General features: G+C 37.4%; 3 protein-coding genes across 3 annotated transcripts; all 3 read right to left on the reverse strand.

Moving 5' to 3' along the window:
- Positions 1-526: 526 nt before the first annotated feature.
- LOC145229707 (clotting factor C-like) lies at positions 527-3,615 on the reverse strand. The gene is made up of 10 exons (XM_080095040.1): positions 3,549-3,615; positions 3,318-3,497; positions 2,986-3,162; positions 2,547-2,692; positions 2,290-2,422; positions 2,072-2,211; positions 1,598-1,820; positions 1,207-1,342; positions 1,009-1,150; positions 527-712 (listed from the first exon to the last, which is right to left on the reverse strand). Exons 1-10 carry the CDS (start codon positions 3,613-3,615, stop codon positions 527-529), a joined length of 1,530 nt encoding a protein of 509 aa, XP_079951166.1.
- A 2,956-nt stretch (positions 3,616-6,571) lies between these two features.
- On the reverse strand, positions 6,572-14,318 carry LOC145229708 (P-selectin-like). The gene is made up of 11 exons (XM_080095041.1): positions 14,299-14,318; positions 12,703-12,866; positions 11,057-11,233; positions 10,581-10,799; positions 10,303-10,491; positions 9,757-9,933; positions 8,111-8,287; positions 7,635-7,853; positions 7,357-7,545; positions 6,811-6,987; positions 6,572-6,693 (listed from the first exon to the last, which is right to left on the reverse strand). Exons 1-11 carry the CDS (start codon positions 14,316-14,318, stop codon positions 6,572-6,574), a joined length of 1,830 nt encoding a protein of 609 aa, XP_079951167.1.
- A 582-nt stretch (positions 14,319-14,900) lies between these two features.
- On the reverse strand, positions 14,901-19,897 carry LOC145229709 (uncharacterized). Its single transcript, XM_080095042.1, has 13 exons — positions 19,867-19,897; positions 19,658-19,771; positions 18,724-18,900; positions 18,259-18,398; positions 18,011-18,134; positions 17,805-17,935; positions 17,332-17,554; positions 16,936-17,071; positions 16,738-16,879; positions 16,301-16,457; positions 15,673-15,852; positions 15,197-15,415; positions 14,901-15,106 (listed from the first exon to the last, which is right to left on the reverse strand). Exons 1-13 carry the CDS (start codon positions 19,895-19,897, stop codon positions 14,901-14,903), a joined length of 1,980 nt encoding a protein of 659 aa, XP_079951168.1.
- Positions 19,898-23,657: the final 3,760 nt, after the last annotated feature.

The raw sequence follows: 23,657 nt of genomic DNA on the forward strand, positions 1-23,657 counted from the left end.
AGTCATTGTTATAAGCAGTTTTCTTTAAATGTTGTCCAATTAAAATACTTCGACCTTTTCGACTCATTTATTTATAATTTTTTGTATATACTGTTGTTGTGTTTTACCGTATTTACAACCGCTTTGTTTCGAGTCTGTGTCACCTGTGTTTTTGTGCCACATTATTACTGCATGTTATTGAGTTAGGCACGAGCCGCCACTGGTTCCGAGTAGAAAAATATTCCACGCTTTTGGACAACGGTTCAAGAAGTTTTACCTTACAGTATCGACTTAAACCCAACAAAATTGGACATCCGAGTTTGCCAGCAAGTGCAACTGAGAGCTGTATTTGAAATGCGTTTAAGGGTTATTTTTTTTTAGGTAAAACCTTAAGTAAAACATTTTATACTGCAACTTTTCACGTTGAAAGTTTCTAGTGGTTAGACAAGATTATAACGGAAATTTGCTTTGGAGTTATGATGCATAAGTTACAATTATGATTTGTTTTTCAAACTAGTTACACAAAAACTGATTTTATAGTTTAGAACTATGGGTGATTGCAATAGTCGTATTTACCAATGGTTGAATCAATCCAACTCTGAACTTTGGAAACATCAGTATAAAATCCTGGAAAGCGGAAACCGGTATTTCTGTCGACTTGACCGCATTTGTATCCAAAACTGGTGATTCCAACTTGAATCCAACACGATTCTGAGGTGTTTGGGATTTTGTACTGCCAGTAGAAAATTTTAACTATATAAGTCCATTCAGAAAGATTACATTTTTTGATAACTACGATTTAGGCAAATAGCCTAAATATTCTAAATTCAAACTTTACTCCAAGTGACGCAGGTTATCGCGCTTGTGTTGGAATTGGCATTAATACGTATTTTACCAAGTAACGTGGGGCCACTGTTAAACTAATAGCGCCAAGTGTAAATTAGCTGATTAGTCAACTAATCTGGCGATTTTTATAGATTGCAGCGGAGTGTTTTCTGATACGTGAAGCATTTCTTTTTGCTAACATACCTCTTGCATCAAAGGTCCACCGCTGTCACCCTGACAAGCATCCGAAAATGCACTTGTTTCAGATCGAGCACAAATCATACGATCTGTATACCTTACATCCAGTAAAGTTTCATTTACTATTTTGTTGACAGCAATATTACATCTGAAGATAAAAGTATGACATGATTTGGAGACATATAAAGTAGCATTTTTCCCTACATTGAGTCAGGTTGAATTCGTTGAGTTGCATGTTGAAGTTTGAATGGCATGGTCCTGCGTGCCAAATTCGTAATACCGAAACCTGTAACGAACACCAGTGCTCGATCTTCAGTGAAATGATTCGCAAGCCACTTTCCTAAATGGAAAAAAATCTTGTTCGGCGTTGTTGGGTTATTTTATCATAATTGTCTTGCATCGTTTTTTCTTCTTAGCTTCACAGTTACATGAGATTTGACTACAACAAAACATTTGAGTGATCATATTTCACTTAAACGCATATTTCGTTCAAATTCACGTTAAATTTCTACATGTAGCCCATCATTAATAAAAAAAATATTGCAGTTAATTACACAATAAAGCTTGGCCAATAGGACGCCCGGCAGGAAGTTACCTTTCTTGAGACATTTGGCACCTTCGGAGTCATTCTCGTTTATTAATCTGCTTCCATTTCGGAACATATAGTTTTCTATCGGAATACATGAGTTACTGCAGGGAAGACATATAGGGTTCACATGAGTTGAGAGTGGAATTGTTCCGTTAAACTTAGGTGTGCTGTCGGTCCAAATCCACACTCCATTTTCTCTGATGGTACTAAGTCCTATGCCCACGCGAATCTGAAAAAACATTCAAAAAACTATTTTCAAATGATACGTATCTTTTTCTTTTTCGCCTGCAAAGAAGGATCCCTTGTTAACTCACACGGCTGGAATCCTCCTGTAATTATTTTTTGGTAAAAGTCACTGCATCGACTCGAAACTAACACTGATTTTGATTTGCAAAATGATGTTAGCCTAGGTCCAATTGTAACCTGGTCGATTTGATATTATTTAAGGTCGTTTAATATTTAACAAACTATTAACCTTACCAGTGCAACATCGTAATCAAAATTGCTTCTTCCATGTCGGTCAGTTCGGTCGAACCGGTCATCTACAACAATATTTCTCGGTTGAAACACAATTACATTAGAGTCGATGTTTCCTCTTCTGTCAGGTCTTCTAAAAATCCCTTCCAAAATAAGAATATAACTTTGTTGTTTTCATGTAACATACGATGCAATTTGCAAGAATTTTATCTTTTTATTACCTAAGGCCACCACGAAGCGTTTTGTCTCAATGTTGGAATTCTCAATGTTGGAGTAACTATCAAATATACTTCCTGCTGTTAGAACCCAATGTTGATTGATCAGAGTTCCACCGGCAAAACTACTCGCGAAGCTCTAAACAATTACACAAAGTCGACCAGGTAAGCCATCAAGACCGAGGAATAAAAGTTAAATCGGTTTCTGTCAAGCTGTTTGTTTAAGATAATAAAACTGCATATTAAACTGTACCGTTACTTACGTTATAAACTGTTCCCTGCTTGACCATAATTAAAGCTTGCCATGGCCAAGACCTGTCTGCATTAATTCCTCCGATAACTCGACCAACGGATCGGGGAGGTGAAGTTTTTATGTGGTTTACAGTTTGTCCACACTTCAGTTTTATACCTACACGAAAATATTAGACTGTTGAAACAAATTTGCCCAATGCATGCTTTAATCAGGTAATCTGCAACTTTAGCAAATTACATTGAAATATTTTAATACATTTTTTATTCGGTTAATAAAAATTCGATAAACTTATTCTTATCAGAAAATTTGTTTTTAAGATTTTATTTGCTGTTTGATGTAAGGAATTTTGATGGAATATAAAGGCTTGCTCACAGTAAACCTGCTTTATATGGTTCAAAGATTAGATGTTAACAATAGCATATTTCTTGCTTTAAAGTAAGTTTGCTTACCCGTGCAATTTGCCATTCCTTCCCAAGTAGCGTTTTCATTGCAAATTGCCGAAGCGGTTCCAACGTTCTCATAACCTGGGTCACAGGCAAACTCAACCCGAGACCTGTAGGTGAAATCTACTGCCTTGGATACAACCGAACCATGATCAGGTGCCACTGGTTCATTGCATCGTAAAACTGTCACAAATATACATATTGAAGTTTGTCGCTACAAACCAAGTGGCTTTGAACGGAACCGAATTTAAGTATAAGAATTTACCAAGACAAAACGATAGTTCGAATACCTTATGGTATAAACTGACTAAAGAACCTGAAGCGACCAAAGACCTTACTTAAACACCGTGCCTCTGTCCCCGACCATTTCTTCTCACTTCGACATGTACGGACAGCGTTTCCCGATAACACCCAGCCTGGATGGCAACGATATTTAGCCTGAGATCCATATCTTCTGATTCGGGAACGATAAATGACTCTTCCAAACGAAATTACTGGTAATCTGGCACACACCGCAACTGTTAACGCAAATGGCGACAATAAGCTCAGCATAAAACATCAGCACATACTTTTTTTTATGCCAAATTGCAGACAAACTCTTTGATCATATTCATAAACAAGGTTTCTGAAGGTCATTAAATTGATATCAGTGATCAAATTCTTTTACGATTTCAACTGTGCAGACTAATACTTTTATGTTATATCGGTTACACTCAGGGAATCGAGATATTGGAAATGGACAGTAAATGTTGACGAATCTATTCACGACTAAATGATTTCAAGGTAAAATGTTTAACGATGTCAACAATAGAACATTGTACTCTGTTGTTTGCGTTTTTATATTTGCGTAAAAAACTTTTTTTTAGAATTAAAATCCTAACATACCTGTACACCTCGGTTTTTCTCCAACCCAATCACCACTCTGAGAGCAACTTCGGGAATTCACCCCATTTAGTCTGAAGCCCTCATTGCACTCGATAGAAACCGTTGAACCAGCAGCATGGTCGTTTTGTTGCGGAATCAGTCGACCTTCGGGCACTTTGAAACTCCTGCACCCTATCACTGCAAATGTGTTTTTTTTAAAGAAAACACGGAATAATCTTAACGTCTTTGTAATTCTGCAAATATATCACCATAGCGCAGTTTTGTCAAAGAGTTGATTGAAAAGAAACTAAAAAACGTATTGTGTTTGAAATCGCTACTTAGTAAAATGTGGTCTGCAGAAATGAATTTTGTCCGCCCTTTGACTTGTTGTACCTTATATGCATTAGTAATTTTTATTTGAAGCAGCAGTTAAACTATTTATGCATCAGTGATTTGTTATGTGGCAGTTTGCCAAGCTGTTGCTGCTTAGACCTTTACCTAGTGTTAGTGTTTAGTTGTTGATTTGTTTGGCTGATGTTCAGATTAACTTTCATATTGACTTGTTACCTCGACACTTTGGTTGGGTTCTAGACCAACTTTCGGAATCCCGACAACGAAGTGGTCTTGTTTTGGTCAACCTGTAGCCAGATGAACATGTGAACGTAACTTCGGTGCCCACTGGGTGGCGCAACCCCTCTTGAAATATAGGATTCATTTGTCCGTTGATGATTCTTCTCAATGGTGGACAAGTTTTTTCTGCGAAAACGTGGACACGCCAAATGATCTGACAGACAATTAATATTTGTCTTTTGCGGACAACATATTCTGTTTATTAACTGACTTACTAACACATGAGGCGGTGCTTGGGTTGGTATCCCATCGTTCGGTTGTAAGACAGGTAAATGTGACGGAAGTTTGATATCTTATGTTGTTAATCTTGTAACCATTTCGGCATGTGTAACTGACTCTAGTCCCAGGGAGGCGATGTTCATGACTTTCACGAGAATACGTAATCCTAACCTCGCCATTGTCAATCCAGCGCGGAAAATCTGGACACTCCAGAGCTGCAAAAACGGTTTAAGTAATTTGTTTGTGAATGTGTGTGTCTATTCGAAGGAGTCATATAAAGAGAATTAAGCGTGTTTTGTTTAGCCACTTTACAAGGGTCAGTTACACACATTTCAACACTCGATATTAAATGTCGTTTGTTTGCTTAAAATATATGAGTTGTAGGAAAACAGTAAATTAATCGGATTAAGTTTCTTCTTAAAAACCCAGCCCACATTGATGTTCATTAATCTGTTAAGAAGTTTTAACATACCTGTACACATCGGTATTTCTCCAACCCAATCACCACTCTGAGAGCAGCTTCGGGAATTCACCCCATTTAATCTGAAGCCCTCATTGCACTCGATAGAAACAGTTGAACCAGTAGCATAGGATTTTTTTTGTGGAATCAGACGACCTTCGGCTACTCTGAAACTCCTGCACCGTTTCACTGCAAATGCGTTTTTTTTAAAGAAAACACGGAATAATCTTAACGTCTTTGTAATTCTGCAAATATATCACCAGAGGGCAGTTTTGTCAAAGAGTTGATTGAAAGTTAACTAAAAAACGTATTGTGTTTGAAATCGCTACTTAGTAAAATGTGGTCTGCAGAAATAAATTTTTTCCGCCTTTGACGTGTTGTACTAGTAATTATGGGTCCCCTTCTCTGAAGGGGACACGTATTGTTTTTGTCTATATATTTTTTTGTCTAACGCGGATTTGTTCCCACGTTTTGGTCAAGAAAGAATGGTTCAAACTTTTTCAAATTTGCACACATTATAGATATTGGTCTAAAGATGGTCCATGTAAATTTTGACCCCGATTGATCCCTCGGTTCACCCACACCCCCTAAAACGTGAAATTTTTAAAACGGCTATACTTGCTAAATCAGATGATTCTGGAGTTTCATACTTTTTTGATTGGTACATTGCAGCGTACTTTAGAGTATTTTGTAACTTGAAGTTGTATATATCCATTTTCACCCCTTTACCCCCAAATATTATATGTTTGTTTGTTCACATGTTAATGAGGTCAGAAATACAAACTTAACCTGCTGAAATTTTAAACAGCTGTGGATAGAGTGCTTCTGGTTGGCTGTTAAAAATTTCAGTGCAATCGGCTCAGAAATAATAAAAATATGTTTTTACATGCTGTCTTTTGTCAAATTTGTGCACGCTCAGTGCACAGCTGACGCAATGGGAGTGATTGACGATAGTGGCGCATGGAAAAAATGCCTCTGCTTCATGCATGAACGCAGTCGTCACTTGACCATTTTCTCACTGGTTTGAATTAACATGTTACGATGTTAGTGATATTGCGCTGTAAACGTTAACGCTGCGGGGTCACGGCAGGGCAGGCGATGTGTATGACGTCATGACCGCATTTGCCTGTCGCTCGGTGCTCAGCTGATGCAATGGGAGAGATTGGCGATAGTGGCGCATGGAAATTCACGCATGAACGCAGTCGTCACTTGACCAATTTCTCACTGGTTGGAATTAAGATATTACGTTAGTTATTTTGCGCGTTAATGTAGGTGAATTTATTCGTGTTTCGAAACGCAGAGCGACAACGCAGCACGATTTGTAACACCTGCGTAACGTGACTTCTCAAACTGCCAAATTGCAGACAAACTCTTTGATCATATTCATAAACAAGGTTTCTGAAGGTCATTAAATTGATATCAGTGATCAAATTCTTTTACGATTTCAACTGTGCAGACTAATACTTTTATGTTATATCGGTTACACTCAGGGAATCGAGATATTGGAAATGGACAGTAAATGTTGACGAATCTATTCACGACTAAATGATTTCAAGGTAAAATGTTTAACGATGTCAACAATAGAACATTGTACTCTGTTGTTTGCGTTTTTATATTTGCGTAAAAAACTTTTTTTTAGAATTAAAATCCTAACATACCTGTACACCTCGGTTTTTCTCCAACCCAATCACCACTCTGAGAGCAACTTCGGGAATTCATCCCATTTAGTCTGAAGCCCTCATTGCACTCGATAGAAACCGTTGAACCAGCAGCATGGTCGTTTTGTTGCGGAATCAGTCGACCTTCGGGCACTTTGAAACTCCTGCACCGTATCACTGCAAATGTGTTTTTTTTAAAGAAAACACGGAATAATCTTAACGTCTTTGTAATTCTGCAAATATATCACCATAGCGCAGTTTTGTCAAAGAGTTGATTGAAAAGAAACTAAAAAACGTATTGTGTTTGAAATCGCTACTTAGTAAAATGTGGTCTGCAGAAATGAATTTTGTCCGCCCTTTGACTTGTTGTACCTTATATGCATTAGTAATTTTTATTTGAAGCAGCAGTTAAACTATTTATGCATCAGTGATTTGTTATGTGGCAGTTTGCCAAGCTGTTGCTGCTTAGACCTTTACCTAGTGTTAGTGTTTAGTTGTTGATTTGTTTGGCTGATGTTCAGATTAACTTTCATATTGACTTGTTACCTCGACACTTTGGTTGGGTTCTAGACCAACTTTCGGAATCCCGACAACGAAGTGGTCTTGTTTTGGTCAACCTGTAGCCAGATGAACATGTGAACGTAACTTCGGTGCCCACTGGGTGGCGCAACCCCTCTTGAAATATAGGATTCATTTGTCCGTTGATGATTCTTCTCAATGGTGGACAAGTTTTTTCTGCGAAAACGTGGACACGCCAAATGATCTGACAGACAATTAATATTTGTCTTTTGCGGACAACATATTCTGTTTATTAACTGACTTACTAACACATGAGGCGGTGCTTGGGTTGGTATCCCATCGTTCGGTTGTAAGACAGGTAAATGTGACGGAAGTTTGATATCTTATGTTGTTAATCTTGTAACCATTTCGGCATGTGTAACTGACTCTAGTCCCAGGGAGGCGATGTTCATGACTTTCACGAGAATACGTAATCCTAACCTCGCCATTGTCAATCCAGCGCGGAAAATCTGGACACTCCAGAGCTGCAAAAACGGTTTAAGTAATTTGTTTGTGAATGTGTGTGTCTATTCGAAGGAGTCATATAAAGAGAATTAAGCGTGTTTTGTTTAGCCACTTTACAAGGGTCAGTTACACACATTTCAACACTCGATATTAAATGTCGTTTGTTTGCTTAAAATATATGAGTTGTAGGAAAACAAGAACTTAATCGGATTAAGTTTCTTCTTAAAAACCCAGCCCACATTGATGTTCATTAATCTGTTAAGAAGTTTTAACATACCTGTACACATCGGTATTTCTCCAACCCAATCACCACTCTGAGAGCAGCTTCGGGAATTCACCCCATTTAATCTGAAGCCCTCATTGCACTCGATAGAAACAGTTGAACCAGTAGCATAGGATTTTTTTTGTGGAATCAGACGACCTTCGGCTACTCTGAAACTCCTGCACCGTTTCACTGCAAATGCGTTTTTTTTAAAGAAAACACGGAATAATCTTAACGTCTTTGTAATTCTGCAAATATATCACCAGAGGGCAGTTTTGTCAAAGAGTTGATTGAAAGTTAACTAAAAAACGTATTGTGTTTGAAATCGCTACTTAGTAAAATGTGGTCTGCAGAAATAAATTTTTTCCGCCTTTGACGTGTTGTACTAGTAATTATGGGTCCCCTTCTCTGAAGGGGACACGTATTGTTTTTGTCTATATATTTTTTTGTCTAACGCGGATTTGTTCCCACGTTTTGGTCAAGAAAGAATGGTTCAAACTTTTTCAAATTTGCACACATTATAGATATTGGTCTAAAGATGGTCCATGTAAATTTTGACCCCGATTGATCCCTCGGTTCACCCACACCCCCTAAAACGTGAAATTTTTAAAACGGCTATACTTGCTAAATCAGATGATTCTGGAGTTTCATACTTTTTTGATTGGTACATTGCAGCGTACTTTAGAGTATTTTGTAACTTGAAGTTGTATATATCCATTTTCACCCCTTTACCCCCAAATATTATATGTTTGTTTGTTCACATGTTAATGAGGTCAGAAATACAAACTTAACCTGCTGAAATTTTAAACAGCTGTGGATAGAGTGCTTCTGGTTGGCTGTTAAAAATTTCAGTGCAATCGGCTCAGAAATAATAAAAATATGTTTTTACATGCTGTCTTTTGTCAAATTTGTGCACGCTCAGTGCACAGCTGACGCAATGGGAGTGATTGACGATAGTGGCGCATGGAAAAAATGCCTCTGCTTCATGCATGAACGCAGTCGTCACTTGACCATTTTCTCACTGGTTTGAATTAACATGTTACGATGTTAGTGATATTGCGCTGTAAACGTTAACGCTGCGGGGTCACGGCAGGGCAGGCGATGTGTATGACGTCATGACCGCATTTGCCTGTCGCTCGGTGCTCAGCTGATGCAATGGGAGAGATTGGCGATAGTGGCGCATGGAAATTCACGCATGAACGCAGTCGTCACTTGACCAATTTCTCACTGGTTGGAATTAAGATATTACGTTAGTTATTTTGCGCGTTAATGTAGGTGAATTTATTCGTGTTTCGAAACGCAGAGCGACAACGCAGCACGATTTGTAACACCTGCGTAACGTGACTTCTCAAACTGCCAAATTGCAGACAAACTCTTTGATCATATTCATAAACAAGGTTTCTGAAGGTCATTAAATTGATATCAGTGATCAAATTCTTTTACGATTTCAACTGTGCAGACTAATACTTTTATGTTATATCGGTTACACTCAGGGAATCGAGATATTGGAAATGGACAGTAAATGTTGACGAATCTATTCACGACTAAATGATTTCAAGGTAAAATGTTTAACGATGTCAACAATAGAACATTGTACTCTGTTGTTTGCGTTTTTATATTTGCGTAAAAAACTTTTTTTTAGAATTAAAATCCTAACATACCTGTACACCTCGGTTTTTCTCCAACCCAATCACCACTCTGAGAGCAACTTCGGGAATTCATCCCATTTAGTCTGAAGCCCTCATTGCACTCGATAGAAACCGTTGAACCAGCAGCATGGTCGTTTTGTTGCGGAATCAGTCGACCTTCGGGCACTTTGAAACTCCTGCACCGTATCACTGCAAATGTGTTTTTTTTAAAGAAAACACGGAATAATCTTAACGTCTTTGTAATTCTGCAAATATATCACCATAGCGCAGTTTTGTCAAAGAGTTGATTGAAAAGAAACTAAAAAACGTATTGTGTTTGAAATCGCTACTTAGTAAAATGTGGTCTGCAGAAATGAATTTTGTCCGCCCTTTGACTTGTTGTACCTTATATGCATTAGTAATTTTTATTTGAAGCAGCAGTTAAACTATTTATGCATCAGTGATTTGTTATGTGGCAGTTTGCCAAGCTGTTGCTGCTTAGACCTTTACCTAGTGTTAGTGTTTAGTTGTTGATTTGTTTGGCTGATGTTCAGATTAACTTTCATATTGACTTGTTACCTCGACACTTTGGTTGGGTTCTAGACCAACTTTCGGAATCCCGACAACGAAGTGGTCTTGTTTTGGTCAACCTGTAGCCAGATGAACATGTGAACGTAACTTCGGTGCCCACTGGGTGGCGCAACCCCTCTTGAAATATAGGATTCATTTGTCCGTTGATGATTCTTCTCAATGGTGGACAAGTTTTTTCTGCGAAAACGTGGACACGCCAAATGATCTGACAGACAATTAATATTTGTCTTTTGCGGACAACATATTCTGTTTATTAACTGACTTACTAACACATGAGGCGGTGCTTGGGTTGGTATCCCATCGTTCGGTTGTAAGACAGGTAAATGTGACGGAAGTTTGATATCTTATGTTGTTAATCTTGTAACCATTTCGGCATGTGTAACTGACTCTAGTCCCAGGGAGGCGATGTTCATGACTTTCACGAGAATACGTAATCCTAACCTCGCCATTGTCAATCCAGCGCGGAAAATCTGGACACTCCAGAGCTGCAAAAACGGTTTAAGTAATTTGTTTGTGAATGTGTGTGTCTATTCGAAGGAGTCATATAAAGAGAATTAAGCGTGTTTTGTTTAGCCACTTTACAAGGGTCAGTTACACACATTTCAACACTCGATATTAAATGTCGTTTGTTTGCTTAAAATATATGAGTTGTAGGAAAACAAGAACTTAATCGGATTAAGTTTCTTCTTAAAAACCCAGCCCACATTGATGTTCATTAATCTGTTAAGAAGTTTTAACATACCTGTACACATCGGTATTTCTCCAACCCAATCACCACTCTGAGAGCAGCTTCGGGAATTCACCCCATTTAATCTGAAGCCCTCATTGCACTCGATAGAAACAGTTGAACCAGTAGCATAGGATTTTTTTTGTGGAATCAGACGACCTTCGGCTACTCTGAAACTCCTGCACCGTTTCACTGCAAATGCGTTTTTTTTAAAGAAAACACGGAATAATCTTAACGTCTTTGTAATTCTGCAAATATATCACCAGAGGGCAGTTTTGTCAAAGAGTTGATTGAAAGTTAACTAAAAAACGTATTGTGTTTGAAATCGCTACTTAGTAAAATGTGGTCTGCAGAAATAAATTTTTTCCGCCTTTGACGTGTTGTACTAGTAATTATGGGTCCCCTTCTCTGAAGGGGACACGTATTGTTTTTGTCTATATATTTTTTTGTCTAACGCGGATTTGTTCCCACGTTTTGGTCAAGAAAGAATGGTTCAAACTTTTTCAAATTTGCACACATTATAGATATTGGTCTAAAGATGGTCCATGTAAATTTTGACCCCGATTGATCCCTCGGTTCACCCACACCCCCTAAAACGTGAAATTTTTAAAACGGCTATACTTGCTAAATCAGATGATTCTGGAGTTTCATACTTTTTTGATTGGTACATTGCAGCGTACTTTAGAGTATTTTGTAACTTGAAGTTGTATATATCCATTTTCACCCCTTTACCCCCAAATATTATATGTTTGTTTGTTCACATGTTAATGAGGTCAGAAATACAAACTTAACCTGCTGAAATTTTAAACAGCTGTGGATAGAGTGCTTCTGGTTGGCTGTTAAAAATTTCAGTGCAATCGGCTCAGAAATAATAAAAATATGTTTTTACATGCTGTCTTTTGTCAAATTTGTGCACGCTCAGTGCACAGCTGACGCAATGGGAGTGATTGACGATAGTGGCGCATGGAAAAAATGCCTCTGCTTCATGCATGAACGCAGTCGTCACTTGACCATTTTCTCACTGGTTTGAATTAACATGTTACGATGTTAGTGATATTGCGCTGTAAACGTTAACGCTGCGGGGTCACGGCAGGGCAGGCGATGTGTATGACGTCATGACCGCATTTGCCTGTCGCTCGGTGCTCAGCTGATGCAATGGGAGAGATTGGCGATAGTGGCGCATGGAAATTCACGCATGAACGCAGTCGTCACTTGACCAATTTCTCACTGGTTGGAATTAAGATATTACGTTAGTTATTTTGCGCGTTAATGTAGGTGAATTTATTCGTGTTTCGAAACGCAGAGCGACAACGCAGCACGATTTGTAACACCTGCGTAACGTGACTTCTCAAACTGCCAAATTGCAGACAAACTCTTTGATCATATTCATAAACAAGGTTTCTGAAGGTCATTAAATTGATATCAGTGATCAAATTCTTTTACGATTTCAACTGTGCAGACTAATACTTTTATGTTATATCGGTTACACTCAGGGAATCGAGATATTGGAAATGGACAGTAAATGTTGACGAATCTATTCACGACTAAATGATTTCAAGGTAAAATGTTTAACGATGTCAACAATAGAACATTGTACTCTGTTGTTTGCGTTTTTATATTTGCGTAAAAAACTTTTTTTTAGAATTAAAATCCTAACATACCTGTACACCTCGGTTTTTCTCCAACCCAATCACCACTCTGAGAGCAACTTCGGGAATTCATCCCATTTAGTCTGAAGCCCTCATTGCACTCGATAGAAACCGTTGAACCAGCAGCATGGTCGTTTTGTTGCGGAATCAGTCGACCTTCGGGCACTTTGAAACTCCTGCACCGTATCACTGCAAATGTGTTTTTTTTAAAGAAAACACGGAATAATCTTAACGTCTTTGTAATTCTGCAAATATATCACCATAGCGCAGTTTTGTCAAAGAGTTGATTGAAAAGAAACTAAAAAACGTATTGTGTTTGAAATCGCTACTTAGTAAAATGTGGTCTGCAGAAATAAATTTTTTCCGCCTTTGACGTGTTGTACTAGTAATTATGGGTCCCCTTCTCTGAAGGGGACACATATTGTTTTTGTCTGTATATTTTTATGTCTAACGCGGATTTGTTCCCACGTTTTGGTCAAGAAAGAATGGTTCAAACTTTTTCAAATTTGCACACATTATAGATATTGGTCTAAAGATGGTCCATGTAAATTTTGACCCCGATTGATCCCTCGGTTCACCCACACCCCCTAAAACGTGAAATTTTTAAAACGGCTATACTTGCTAAATCAGATGATTCTGGAGTTTCATACTTTTTTGATTGGTACATTGCAGCGTACTTTAGAGTATTTTGTAACTTGAAGTTGTATATATCCATTTTCACCCATTTACCCCCAAATATTTGTTTGTTTGTTCACATGTTAATGAGGTCAGAAATACAAACTTAACCTGCTGAAATTTTAAACAGCTGTGGATAGAGTGCTCCTGGTTGGCTGTTAAAAATTTCAGTGCAATCGGCTTAGTAATAATAAAAATATGTTTTTACATGCTGTCTTTTGTCAAATTTGTGCACGCTCAGTGCACAGCTGACGCAATGGGAGTGATTGACGATAGTGGCGCATGGAAAAAATGCCTCTGCTTCATGCATGAACGCAGTCGTCACTTGACCGTTTTCTCACTGGTTTGAATTAACATGTTACGATGTTAGTGATATTGCGCTGTAAACGTTAACGCTGCGGGGTCACGGCAGGGCAGGCGATGTGTATGACGTCATGACCGTATTTGCCTGTCGCTCGGTGCTCAGCTGACGCAATGGGAGAGATTGACGATAGTGGCGCATGGAAATTCACGCATGAACGCAGTCGTCACTTGACCAATTTCTCACTGGTTGGAGTTAAGATATTACGTTAGTTATTTTGTGCGTTAATGTAGGTGAATTTATTCGTGTTTCGAAACGCAGAGCGACAACGCAGCACGATTTGTAACACCTGCGTAACGTGACTTCTCAAACTGAAAGCGTTAATAAAACTGTTTCAGAACAGGTTTTGGACATAAAAAAACCAGCTAAGCAATTGTATTGTTGATATGTAGAAACTTAAGGGCGCCAGGGAACGCTATGTGCGGATTAAAATCATGATTCAACAAACACAGGGTTCAACAAATTCAAAAAAATTTTTCAACAAATTCAACAAACTGTGACTGTTACAAAACAAAACTTTATAAATATTTCTTTAATACGTTAAATGTCATCTGTGCAATTCAAATTCTTACCTAGCATGTGCAAGCGCCATTCATCCTGTTATGAACTCAAAATATATGTGTGTGGGGGGACCCATTGGTTTTTGCTAGCAAAAACAATTATGTTATAACAGGCCACAAAAGTATTGGTACCATACTGAATGTATGCATCAAATACATATCCCTTGCAATTTTAATGAATGGTGCGTAAATATGGCACAGTTTCTGTAAAATGGAATATATAGGAAAACCACTATTCCAGTTTAACAATCATTGTGCCCTATTTTTACTGTTACCAAATCGCATATGCATATGTGTGGGGACCCATTAGATTATGTTTGCAAAAACAATTATGTTTTAAAGTGCCAGGAAAAAGATAGTGACCCAATGAAAGTAGGTGCCAAATATATATCCATTATAAATATAGTAAATGGTATATGTGATACATCGTTAAATATGATGTAGTATATATAAACTGGCAATGCATAGGAAAACCACTATTCTAGTTTTTATTTGATGCTGGAGTTAAACTATTTATGCATCAGTGATTTGTTATGTGGCAGTTTGCCAAGCTGTTGCTGCTTAGACCTTTACCTAGTGTTATAGTGTTTAGTTGTTGACGTTCAGTTTTACTTTCATATTGACTTGTTACCTCGACACTTTGGTTGGGTTCTAGACCAACTTTCGGAATCCCGACAACGAAGTGGTGTTGTTTTCGTCAACCTGTAGCCAGATGAACATGTGAACGTAACTTCGGTGCCCACTGGGTGGCGCAACCTCTCTTGAAATATAGGATTCATTTGTCCGTTGATGATTCTTCTCAATGGTGGACAAGTTTTTTCTGCGAAAACGTGGAACACGTCAAATGATCTGACAGACAATAAATATTTGTCTTTTGCGGACAACATATTCTGTTTATTAACTGACTTACTAACACATGAGGCGGTACTTGGGTTGGTATCCCATCGTTTGGTTGTAAGACAGGTAAATGTGACCGAAGTTTGATATCTTATGTTGTTAATCTTATAACCATTTCGGCATGTGTAACTGACTCTAGTCCCAGGAAGGCGATGTCCTTGACTTTCACGAGTGTACGTAATCCTAACCTCGCCATTGTCAATCCAGCGCGGAAAATCTGGACACTCCAGGTCTGCAAAAACGGTTTAAGTAATTTGTTTGTGAATGTGTGTGTCTATTCGAAGGAGTCATATAAAGAGACCTAAGTGTGTTTTGTTTAGCCACTTTACAAGGGTCCGTTACACACATTTCAACACTCGATATTAAATGTCGTTAGTTTGCTTAAAATATATGAGTTGTAGAAAAACAAGAACTTAATCGGATTAAGTTTCTTCTTAAAAACCCAGCCCACGGTGATGTCCATTATTCTGTTAATAAATTTCAACATACCTGTACACCTTGGTTGATCGTTAATCCAAAGACCATCCTCTGTGCAGGTTTGAGAACTTGTCCCATTTAGTTGATAACCAGTATTGCACTCGATGGTAACAGTTGAGCCATGGGCGTATACACTTCGTTGAGGAACAAGGCGACCATTTTCAACTACGAAACTCGGACACTTTGTTCCATCTGCATGAAAAGTGTCATTGCAAAAAATATATATATTTTCGATGTTTCAAACATAATTCAGTGCATCATATCAGTTAATTATGTAATGCAGAAAATCAAAACATACTTTTAGTGTTCCGAGTAGAAAAATATTCCACACTTTTCGGACAACGGTTCAAGAAGTTTTACCTTACAGTATCGACTTGGACATGCGTGTTTGCCAGCAAGTGCAACTGAGAGCTAAATTTGTAATGCGTTTAAGGGTTTCAGGTATAAACTTGAATGAAACATTTTATACTGCAACTTTTTCTCACGTTGAAAGTTTCTAGTTGTTGGACAAGATTGTAACAGAAATTTGCTTTGGAATTATGATGCATAAATTTCAATTATTATTTGTTTGTCAAACTAATTATTACAAAAACTGATTTTATAGTTTAGAATTGAGGGTAATTGAAATAGTCGTATTTACCAATGGTTGAATCAATCCAGCTCTGAACTTTGGAAACATCAGTATAAAATCCTGGAAAGCGGAAATCAGTATTTCTGTCGACTTGACCGCATTTGTATCCAAAACTGACGATTCCAACTTGAATCCAACACGATTCTGAGGTGTTTGGGATTTTGTACTGCCAGTAGAAAACTCAAAGATTACTCCCACTCAGAAAGATTACATTTTTTGATAACTACGATTTAGGCAAATAGCCTAAATATTCTAAATTGAAACTTTACTCCAAGTGACGCAGTTTATGGCGCTTGTGTTGGAATTGTCATTAATACGTATTTTACCAAGTAACGTGGGGCCACTGTTAAACTAATAGCGTCAAGTGTAAATTAGCTTGATTAGTTAACTAAGATTTCGGCGGCGGTGTTTCCTGATACGTGAAGCATTTCTTATTGCTAACATACCTTTCGCATCAAAGGTCCACCACTGTCACCCTTACAAGCATCCGATACTGCACTTGTTTCAGATCGAGCACAAATCATACGGTCTGTATACCTTACATCCAGTGAAGTTTCATCCACTATTTTGTTGACAGCAATTTTACATCTAAAGATAAAAGTATAACAAGATTTGGAGACAGATAAAGTAGCATTTTGCCTTACATTGAGTCAGGTTGAATTCGTTGAGTTGCTTGTTGAAGGTGGAATGACATGGTTTCGCTTGTCCAATTCGTAATACCGAAACCTGTAACGAACACCGGTGCTCGATTTTCAGTGAAATGATTCGCAAGCCACTTTCCTAAACGGAAAAAAAATCTTGTTCAGCGTTGTTGTATTATTTTATCCTAATTGTCTTGCGTCGTTTTTTGTCCTTAGCGTCACAGTTACATAAGATTTGACTACAAAAACCATTTAAGTGATAAGTGACATATTTCACATAAACGCATATTTCGTTCAAATTCACATTAAATCTCTACATGTAGCCCATCATTAATAAGATAGTATTGCACTTAATTACACAATAAAGCTTGGCCAATACGACGCCCGGCAGGAAGTTACCTTTCTTGAGACATTTGACACCTTCGGAGTCATTTTCGTTTATTAACCTGCTTCCATTTTGGAACATATAGTTTTCTATCGGAATACACGAGTTACTGCAGGGAAGACAAATAGGGTTCACGTGGGTTGAGAGTGGAATTGTCCCGTTAAACTTAGGTGCGCTGTCGGTCCAAATCCACAGTTCATTTTCTTTGATGGTACTGAGTCCTATGCCCACGCGAATCTGCAAAAACATTTACAAAACTATGGTCGAATGATACGTTTTTTTTTCCTTTTGTGTTCGCAAAGGAGGATCCCTTGTTAACTCACACGGCTGGAATCCTCCTGTAAAATTTTTTGGTAAAAGTCACTGCATCGACTCGAAACTAACACTGGTTTTAATTTGCTCAGTTGTGTGGCCGAGGACCAACTGTACCCTGCTCGATTTGATATTATTTGAGGTCGTTTAATATTTAACAAACTTTTAATCTTACCAGTGCAACATCATAATCAAAATTGCTTCTTTCATGTTGATCGAACCGATCATGTACAACAATATTTCTCGGTTGAAACACAATCACATTAGAGTCGATGTTACTTGTTCTGTCAGGTCTTTTGAAAATTCCTTACAAAATAAGAAGATAACTTTGTTGTCATGTAACATACGATGCAATTTGTAAGTATTTTTATCTTTTATTACCTACGGCCACAACAAAGCAGTTTGTCCCATTCTCAATGATGGAGTAATCATCAAATATATGTGCTGCTGTTAGAACCCAATGTTGATTGATCAGAGTTCCACCGGCAAAACTACTCGCGAAGCTCTAAACAGTTACAAGAAGTCCACCAGGTTAGCCATCAAGACCGAGGAAATAAAAGTCAAATCGGTCAAGCTGTTTGTTTAAGATGAACAGTTTTGGGGCATAATAAAACTGTACCGTTGCTTACGTCATAAACTGTTCCGTGCTTGACCATAATTAAAGCTTGCCACGGCCAAGACCTGTCTGCAGTAATTACTCCGAAAACTAGACCAAGGGAAGGTGAAGTGCTTGTGTGGTTTACAGTTTGTCCACACTTCAGTTTTATACCTACACGAAAATATTAGACTGTTAAAACAAATTTGCCTAATGCCGTTTCACTGAAACGTGAATAATGAGCATGCTTTGATTAGGTAATCTGCAACTTTTGCAAATTAGATTGAAATATTTTAACCACTTTTTCATTCGGTTATTTTAAAAAAATTCGTTAAACTTATGCTTATCAGAAAATTTGTTTATAAATTTTATTTGCTGTTTGATGTTAGGATTTTTAATGGAATATAAAGGCTTGCTCACAGTAAACCAGCTTTATATGGTTCAAAGATTAGATGTTTAACAATAGCATACTTCTTGCTTTAAACTAAAATTTGCTTACCCGTGCAGTTTGCCATTCCTTCCCAGGTAGCGTTTTCAATGCAAATTGTCCAAGCACTTCCAATGTTCTCATAACCTGGGTCACAGGTAAACTTAACCCGAGACCTGTAGGTGAAATCAACTCCCTCAGTTACAACATCACCATGATCAGGTGCCACTGGTTCTTTGCATCGTGAAACTGTCACAAAGACAAAACGATAGTTAGAATACCTTCTTGGTATGAACTGATTAACAAACCTGAAGTGACCAATGAACTTACTTAAACAACTTGCCGCTGTGCCCGACCATTTCTTGTCACTACGACATGTACGGACAGCGTTTCCCGATAAAGGTGGCTGTACACAGACTGCGTATTCCGTCAACGTGCGTAAACGCATGCGAAAAACGGTCCGTATTCTGACGTGCGTAAACGGACCGAATTTACGTTCCGAAAGTGGCTGCGTTTGGTGGTATACACAGGATCCGAACGATGCGACGTTTTGCTTGAATGCGTCCTACTCCAAATCAGTTGTTTGGCTGTTCAAAGAAGGAACACCGCTAATTTCTTGCATTTGGGTTATCACGGTGGTGGTGGTGGGATTTTAATATTGCTAAACTCGAACACACCGACCAAAAAAAGTAATTTAAATAGTTTACAATCGACATTACCCAACCTACCCTTGGCATTCGCTGGTGTCAAAACATGCTCAAATAAGATAGCAGTACAATAACATCGCTAATGGAAAACAAATGTCACAAAATATTTGTATTTTTTTTTTCTAAAAGACACTTTCAAAGCAGACAAAATAAAAAAGTACAAACACACAGTGCATATGAGCGAAATGTTTAAATGGTAAAATTGGGGATGAACAAACACTGAAAGGACTTTTTTGTGTTTTTACAGAATGCTTCGTATTTCTAAAGAATTTCATTTGCTTTTAAAAACCCTCCTGTACCCTCTTTCGATTGCCTCAAGCATTTTCTTATTTTTGAAAAGTGAAAAGCAATCCTAGCATCAGTAGCTGTATTCTTATAATTTGGCAATGTGCTGGTTGTTGCCTGTAGGTCTCCTACAAATAACAAAAACATAAATGCAACAGTATGTACAAATTAGTTTAGAAGTATATTTGTTTAATCCACAATTAAGTGCAATCTTTCATTTAACTTGACTTTTCTGGTTTGTTTCCATCTCTCATATTAAACACAATCCTTGGTTACAAACTACAATGAAGATGTGAAAAATAATACTATTTTTGATCACAATTCTTTCCCTGCAGTACTCAAATAGCACATTGTTGGGGTCCATGCCTTACAAACACAACACATATAGTAGGTTTATTACAAATATGGAGCATAAATCATTTAATTTACATACCTGTGGTGCTGTGTTTAAATCTTAAACCATTGGATTTTCTGTCTTCTTTTTATATAGGTGTCGCATATGTCACCTTTCTTTCACATTTTTTCTGTAAAAAAACGTAACAGGCAGGTGTCACATATACTTCACAAAATGTAAATTTGATAAGCAGAATAAGCCCTTCCCAATGTACAATAAAATGTTGTCAAAACATTTTTTGGTAAAAACCACAACATTTCTATCACCATTAAAAATGTATCCACATTGTAACACAAGTTAGTTAAATTACCTGTTAAACCAAACTCTGCTGAAGTTGAATTACAGGCATTTATAAGGTAGATTTCTCTCCAAAGCTGGTTACTAGTTTTTCTTGTTAAACTTGATTTCTTTAGTTGATATTTATTAATCCAAGGATTCTACAAAAGAACTTATCATGATAACTTAAAGTGCATAATTCACAGATTGTTGCAGAAACATCAACCAGTACTTAAGTGCATGTAAACAACTAGCCTATGGACTTAGATTTCATAAGCAACATCCTAAATATTAATACAACATAGTTCCGAATTTCTAAACCCTGATGGCATATTTGCAGTTTTCTTTTTCTGAAATTTTGCAATCAATGACATTAACTGCCAGAACTAAGTTATGAACTGACTATTTCCTGACCCCTTTGTTTCGCGGAAAGCTTTTGTTACTTACATTATTAGCTTTTTGTATCCCGCTGTTGTTCTGCATTCCATTCGAGTCTGAAGTCTGTCTTTTTGCCGATTTAAAAATAAAACCTTGCATATTACTTCACTTCTATTTATTATTAGAAACAAGAGGGCTTCAAGTCTTGTGATTTGATCAAAATAATTAATATTAATCAACCAATCTAGAAATATCTCTCAGTTTTGCACTATCACTACACCGAAAATCGCATGCGTACGTCCGAAAAAATAGAACATGTTCTATTTGTTCGGATGGCCTTGCGTTGACGTCCGTTTCGTCCGTTTTCGGACAAAACGCATGGTTCGCATTCTGTGTATACACGTCGACGGAAGGCGACGGACCGAAATTTACGCGCGTATACGCATGACGGACGAAAACGGACCGAAACGGATCCTGTGTACAGCCACCTTAACTCCCAGCCTGGATGGCAACGAAATTTTGCCTGAGATCCGTACTTTCGGGAACGATAAATGACTCTTCCAAACTCAACCTTTAAACTGGCACACACCGCATCTGTTAACGCAAATGGCGACAATAAGCTCAACATAAAACAAACTCTTTGATCATATTCATAAACAAGGTTTCTGAAGGTCATTAAATTGATATCAGTGATCTAATACTTTTATGTTATTTCGGTTACACTTGTTGAATCGAGATATTGGAAATGGACAGTAAATGTTGACGAATTTATTCACGACTAAATGATTTCATGGTAAAAATATTTAACGATAAAAGGACAAGCACAATACATAAAATGAGAAGCCATTCACAACAGCAATTTAATTTTGTCCGATAAGCTTAACTTTTTGTAATTATATTAACCATCCTACGATAAAATTAAGATCGAAACCTTTCACATGCATTTTACTCCAACATATTTCACAATCATTTGCTTTATTTTCACTCTGTCAGGGTTCCACCTGCGTAACTTAATTTCGTGAAACGAAGGTGTCTTAAAACCGCCACAAAAGTAAAAATCCCGATTTCTTCTGCTCGTGTTTACAGATATTACCTGACAATTCATTTTTTTATCGATTACCATTCACTTACTTAGATTGAAACACGACATGCCACAAACATCGTCACATCGGCACCGCTTGAAGCGCCCTCTACAATCTGAATCACGTGAACAGGGTTTCCGACAATTTCTTCCAGACTCGATGAGATTTAGATCTCTGCTGGGGCAAATTGTTTGTGAAGAACCTGCAAAAAATATTGAACTTGTAATAACAACCCGAAAAGCAATAAATTCGTGTTTGCCTGTTATAACCCACTGAAAAGACAACAATAAAAGTAAATAATGTATATCATCCTAAAATAAGTTGGAAGCGGTGGGTCAAACTTTATCTTTTAATTAAACACGACACCACATCAATACAGTAAATGTAACCGTTACGGTACAAGTTTAATTGCAAATAAGCAGTAACTGATACTTTCTTACTTACCAGGTCGTACAATTGAGACTGAACGACAGAATAGTGACAAAACGATAATACACAAGGTTTTCATAACAATCATCTAGTTTTCCTGTAAAACACACATCAGTATTAACATTAATTCAATTCATGCATTATTTGCCAGGGCCGCAATTAAAATTTAAAATACAAAAAACTGATTTGGCATTTTAAAGCAACAAATATGACTGCAATTGCTAAATCGGCTGCGACAGTTGTGTTTCATTCTATTTTAATCAAGCTCAAGTAGGCCTACCTCCTAGCGTTCTCAAGCACTGTCTCTTCTGCAAGCGACTCACAACTGTGACAAACATTGCAAGGTGCCAACAACGAGCAGTTACATACAAAGTGCAGGACAGGAAGTTGTTAAAACTATTTGCGAACTGCTGAAAGTTCACGTTTCATTCGACAAATTTTCGATACAATTACTTTAAACTCAAGGTTCCTTTAATTGTTTCGGATTTCTGAAAAACAGGGTCATGCGCGCAGTATGGATTACAATGTATTGTAATCATTAAATGATGCTGCTGTGGCGTTTAAAGTACAAAACCGACAAAAGCCAATCAGACCTTCGGTTTGATTTACAGGGATAAACAATGTACCACTGAAAAGTGGATTTATCACAGTGATGTAATACACATGTACCGATGTACGAGTGTAAAGCGTGTAGAGAAAGGCAACAATACATATTTTGCAGGCTGGCTGCATATTATGTAAAAACAATAAGAGCTATTTGTTTACCGAAAAAAAATTTCCTGCTGCATTTTACAATCCAACTATTTTTTTTTCTTTTCCACTTGATATTATTTAATGGATTAAATTTGTTAAACTCGAATAGAGTTTCATCAACCAAAAAAATGTAACAATGTTCATAGAGTTAGTTGTGCGGTACATTTTAGATGTCGACCAAACAGAGAGAACATTGATTTAGATTCTGGCATAGCACCAGGGTGATTTAAATCTATTAAACGAGGTGCTTTCAATTGCATCATTGTTAATTGCGCAGAAGTATTAAGATATGATTGCTGACTGCACAAACTTACTTTTTGCTTAGGGCAAATGCTTCATAATAAATAACCCCAGTCCCCAGTTAATATTTATGGTATTATTTCATATTGGTATTGTACTAGTGCGAGACAGCAATTGATTAAGGAAGTGAGTGAAGCGGTACATGACATGAGAACGTTTTAATACAAAAAGTGAAATGCAAATACAAACAACAATAAAGTTTAGCCACATTTTGTGCCCTTCACTGTTGTGGCATTTGTCCCAAAGTGGGTGTTAGTTAATTGCATTCTGCTGTAATTATCGAGTCGGGTTCACTTTTTTGAAAACGGATTATTAAAATAGATGAACAGATTAAGCATTTTTGCGAATTTAAAGAAAATAATGGGCCCGAAAAGATTGTATTGAACCTAGCGTATTTCGTCA

Source organism: Phallusia mammillata, chromosome 5 (genome assembly GCF_965637545.1).
Source record: "Phallusia mammillata chromosome 5, kaPhaMamm4.hap1.1, whole genome shotgun sequence".
NCBI lineage: Eukaryota > Metazoa > Chordata > Ascidiacea > Phlebobranchia > Ascidiidae > Phallusia > Phallusia mammillata.

Coding starts and splice junctions, on each gene's coding strand:
- LOC145229707 (XM_080095040.1), bottom strand. CDS start 3,615: ATGACCTTCAGAAACCTTGTTTATGAATATGATCAAAGAGTTTGTCTG. Junction 1,151..1,206: donor CGAATTCAACCTGACTCAAT/GTAGGGAAAAAT, acceptor TTTTATCTTCAG/ATGTAATATTGCTGTCAACA. Junction 713..1,008: donor GTGGACCTTTGATGCAAGAG/GTATGTTAGCAA, acceptor TTCTACTGGCAG/TACAAAATCCCAAACACCTC.
- LOC145229709 (XM_080095042.1), bottom strand. CDS start 19,897: ATGAGAGATGGAAACAAACCAGAAAAGTCAA. Junction 17,072..17,331: donor TGTCAAATGTCTCAAGAAAG/GTAACTTCCTGC, acceptor TTTTCCGTTTAG/GAAAGTGGCTTGCGAATCAT. Junction 15,853..16,300: donor CTGGATTGATTCAACCATTG/GTAAATACGACT, acceptor CTTTTCATGCAG/ATGGAACAAAGTGTCCGAGT.
- LOC145229708 (XM_080095041.1), bottom strand. CDS start 14,318: ATGGCGCTTGCACATGCTAG. Junction 9,934..10,302: donor AACCCAACCAAAGTGTCGAG/GTAACAAGTCAA, acceptor ACACATTTGCAG/TGATACGGTGCAGGAGTTTC. Junction 6,988..7,356: donor AACCCAACCAAAGTGTCGAG/GTAACAAGTCAA, acceptor ACACATTTGCAG/TGATACGGTGCAGGAGTTTC.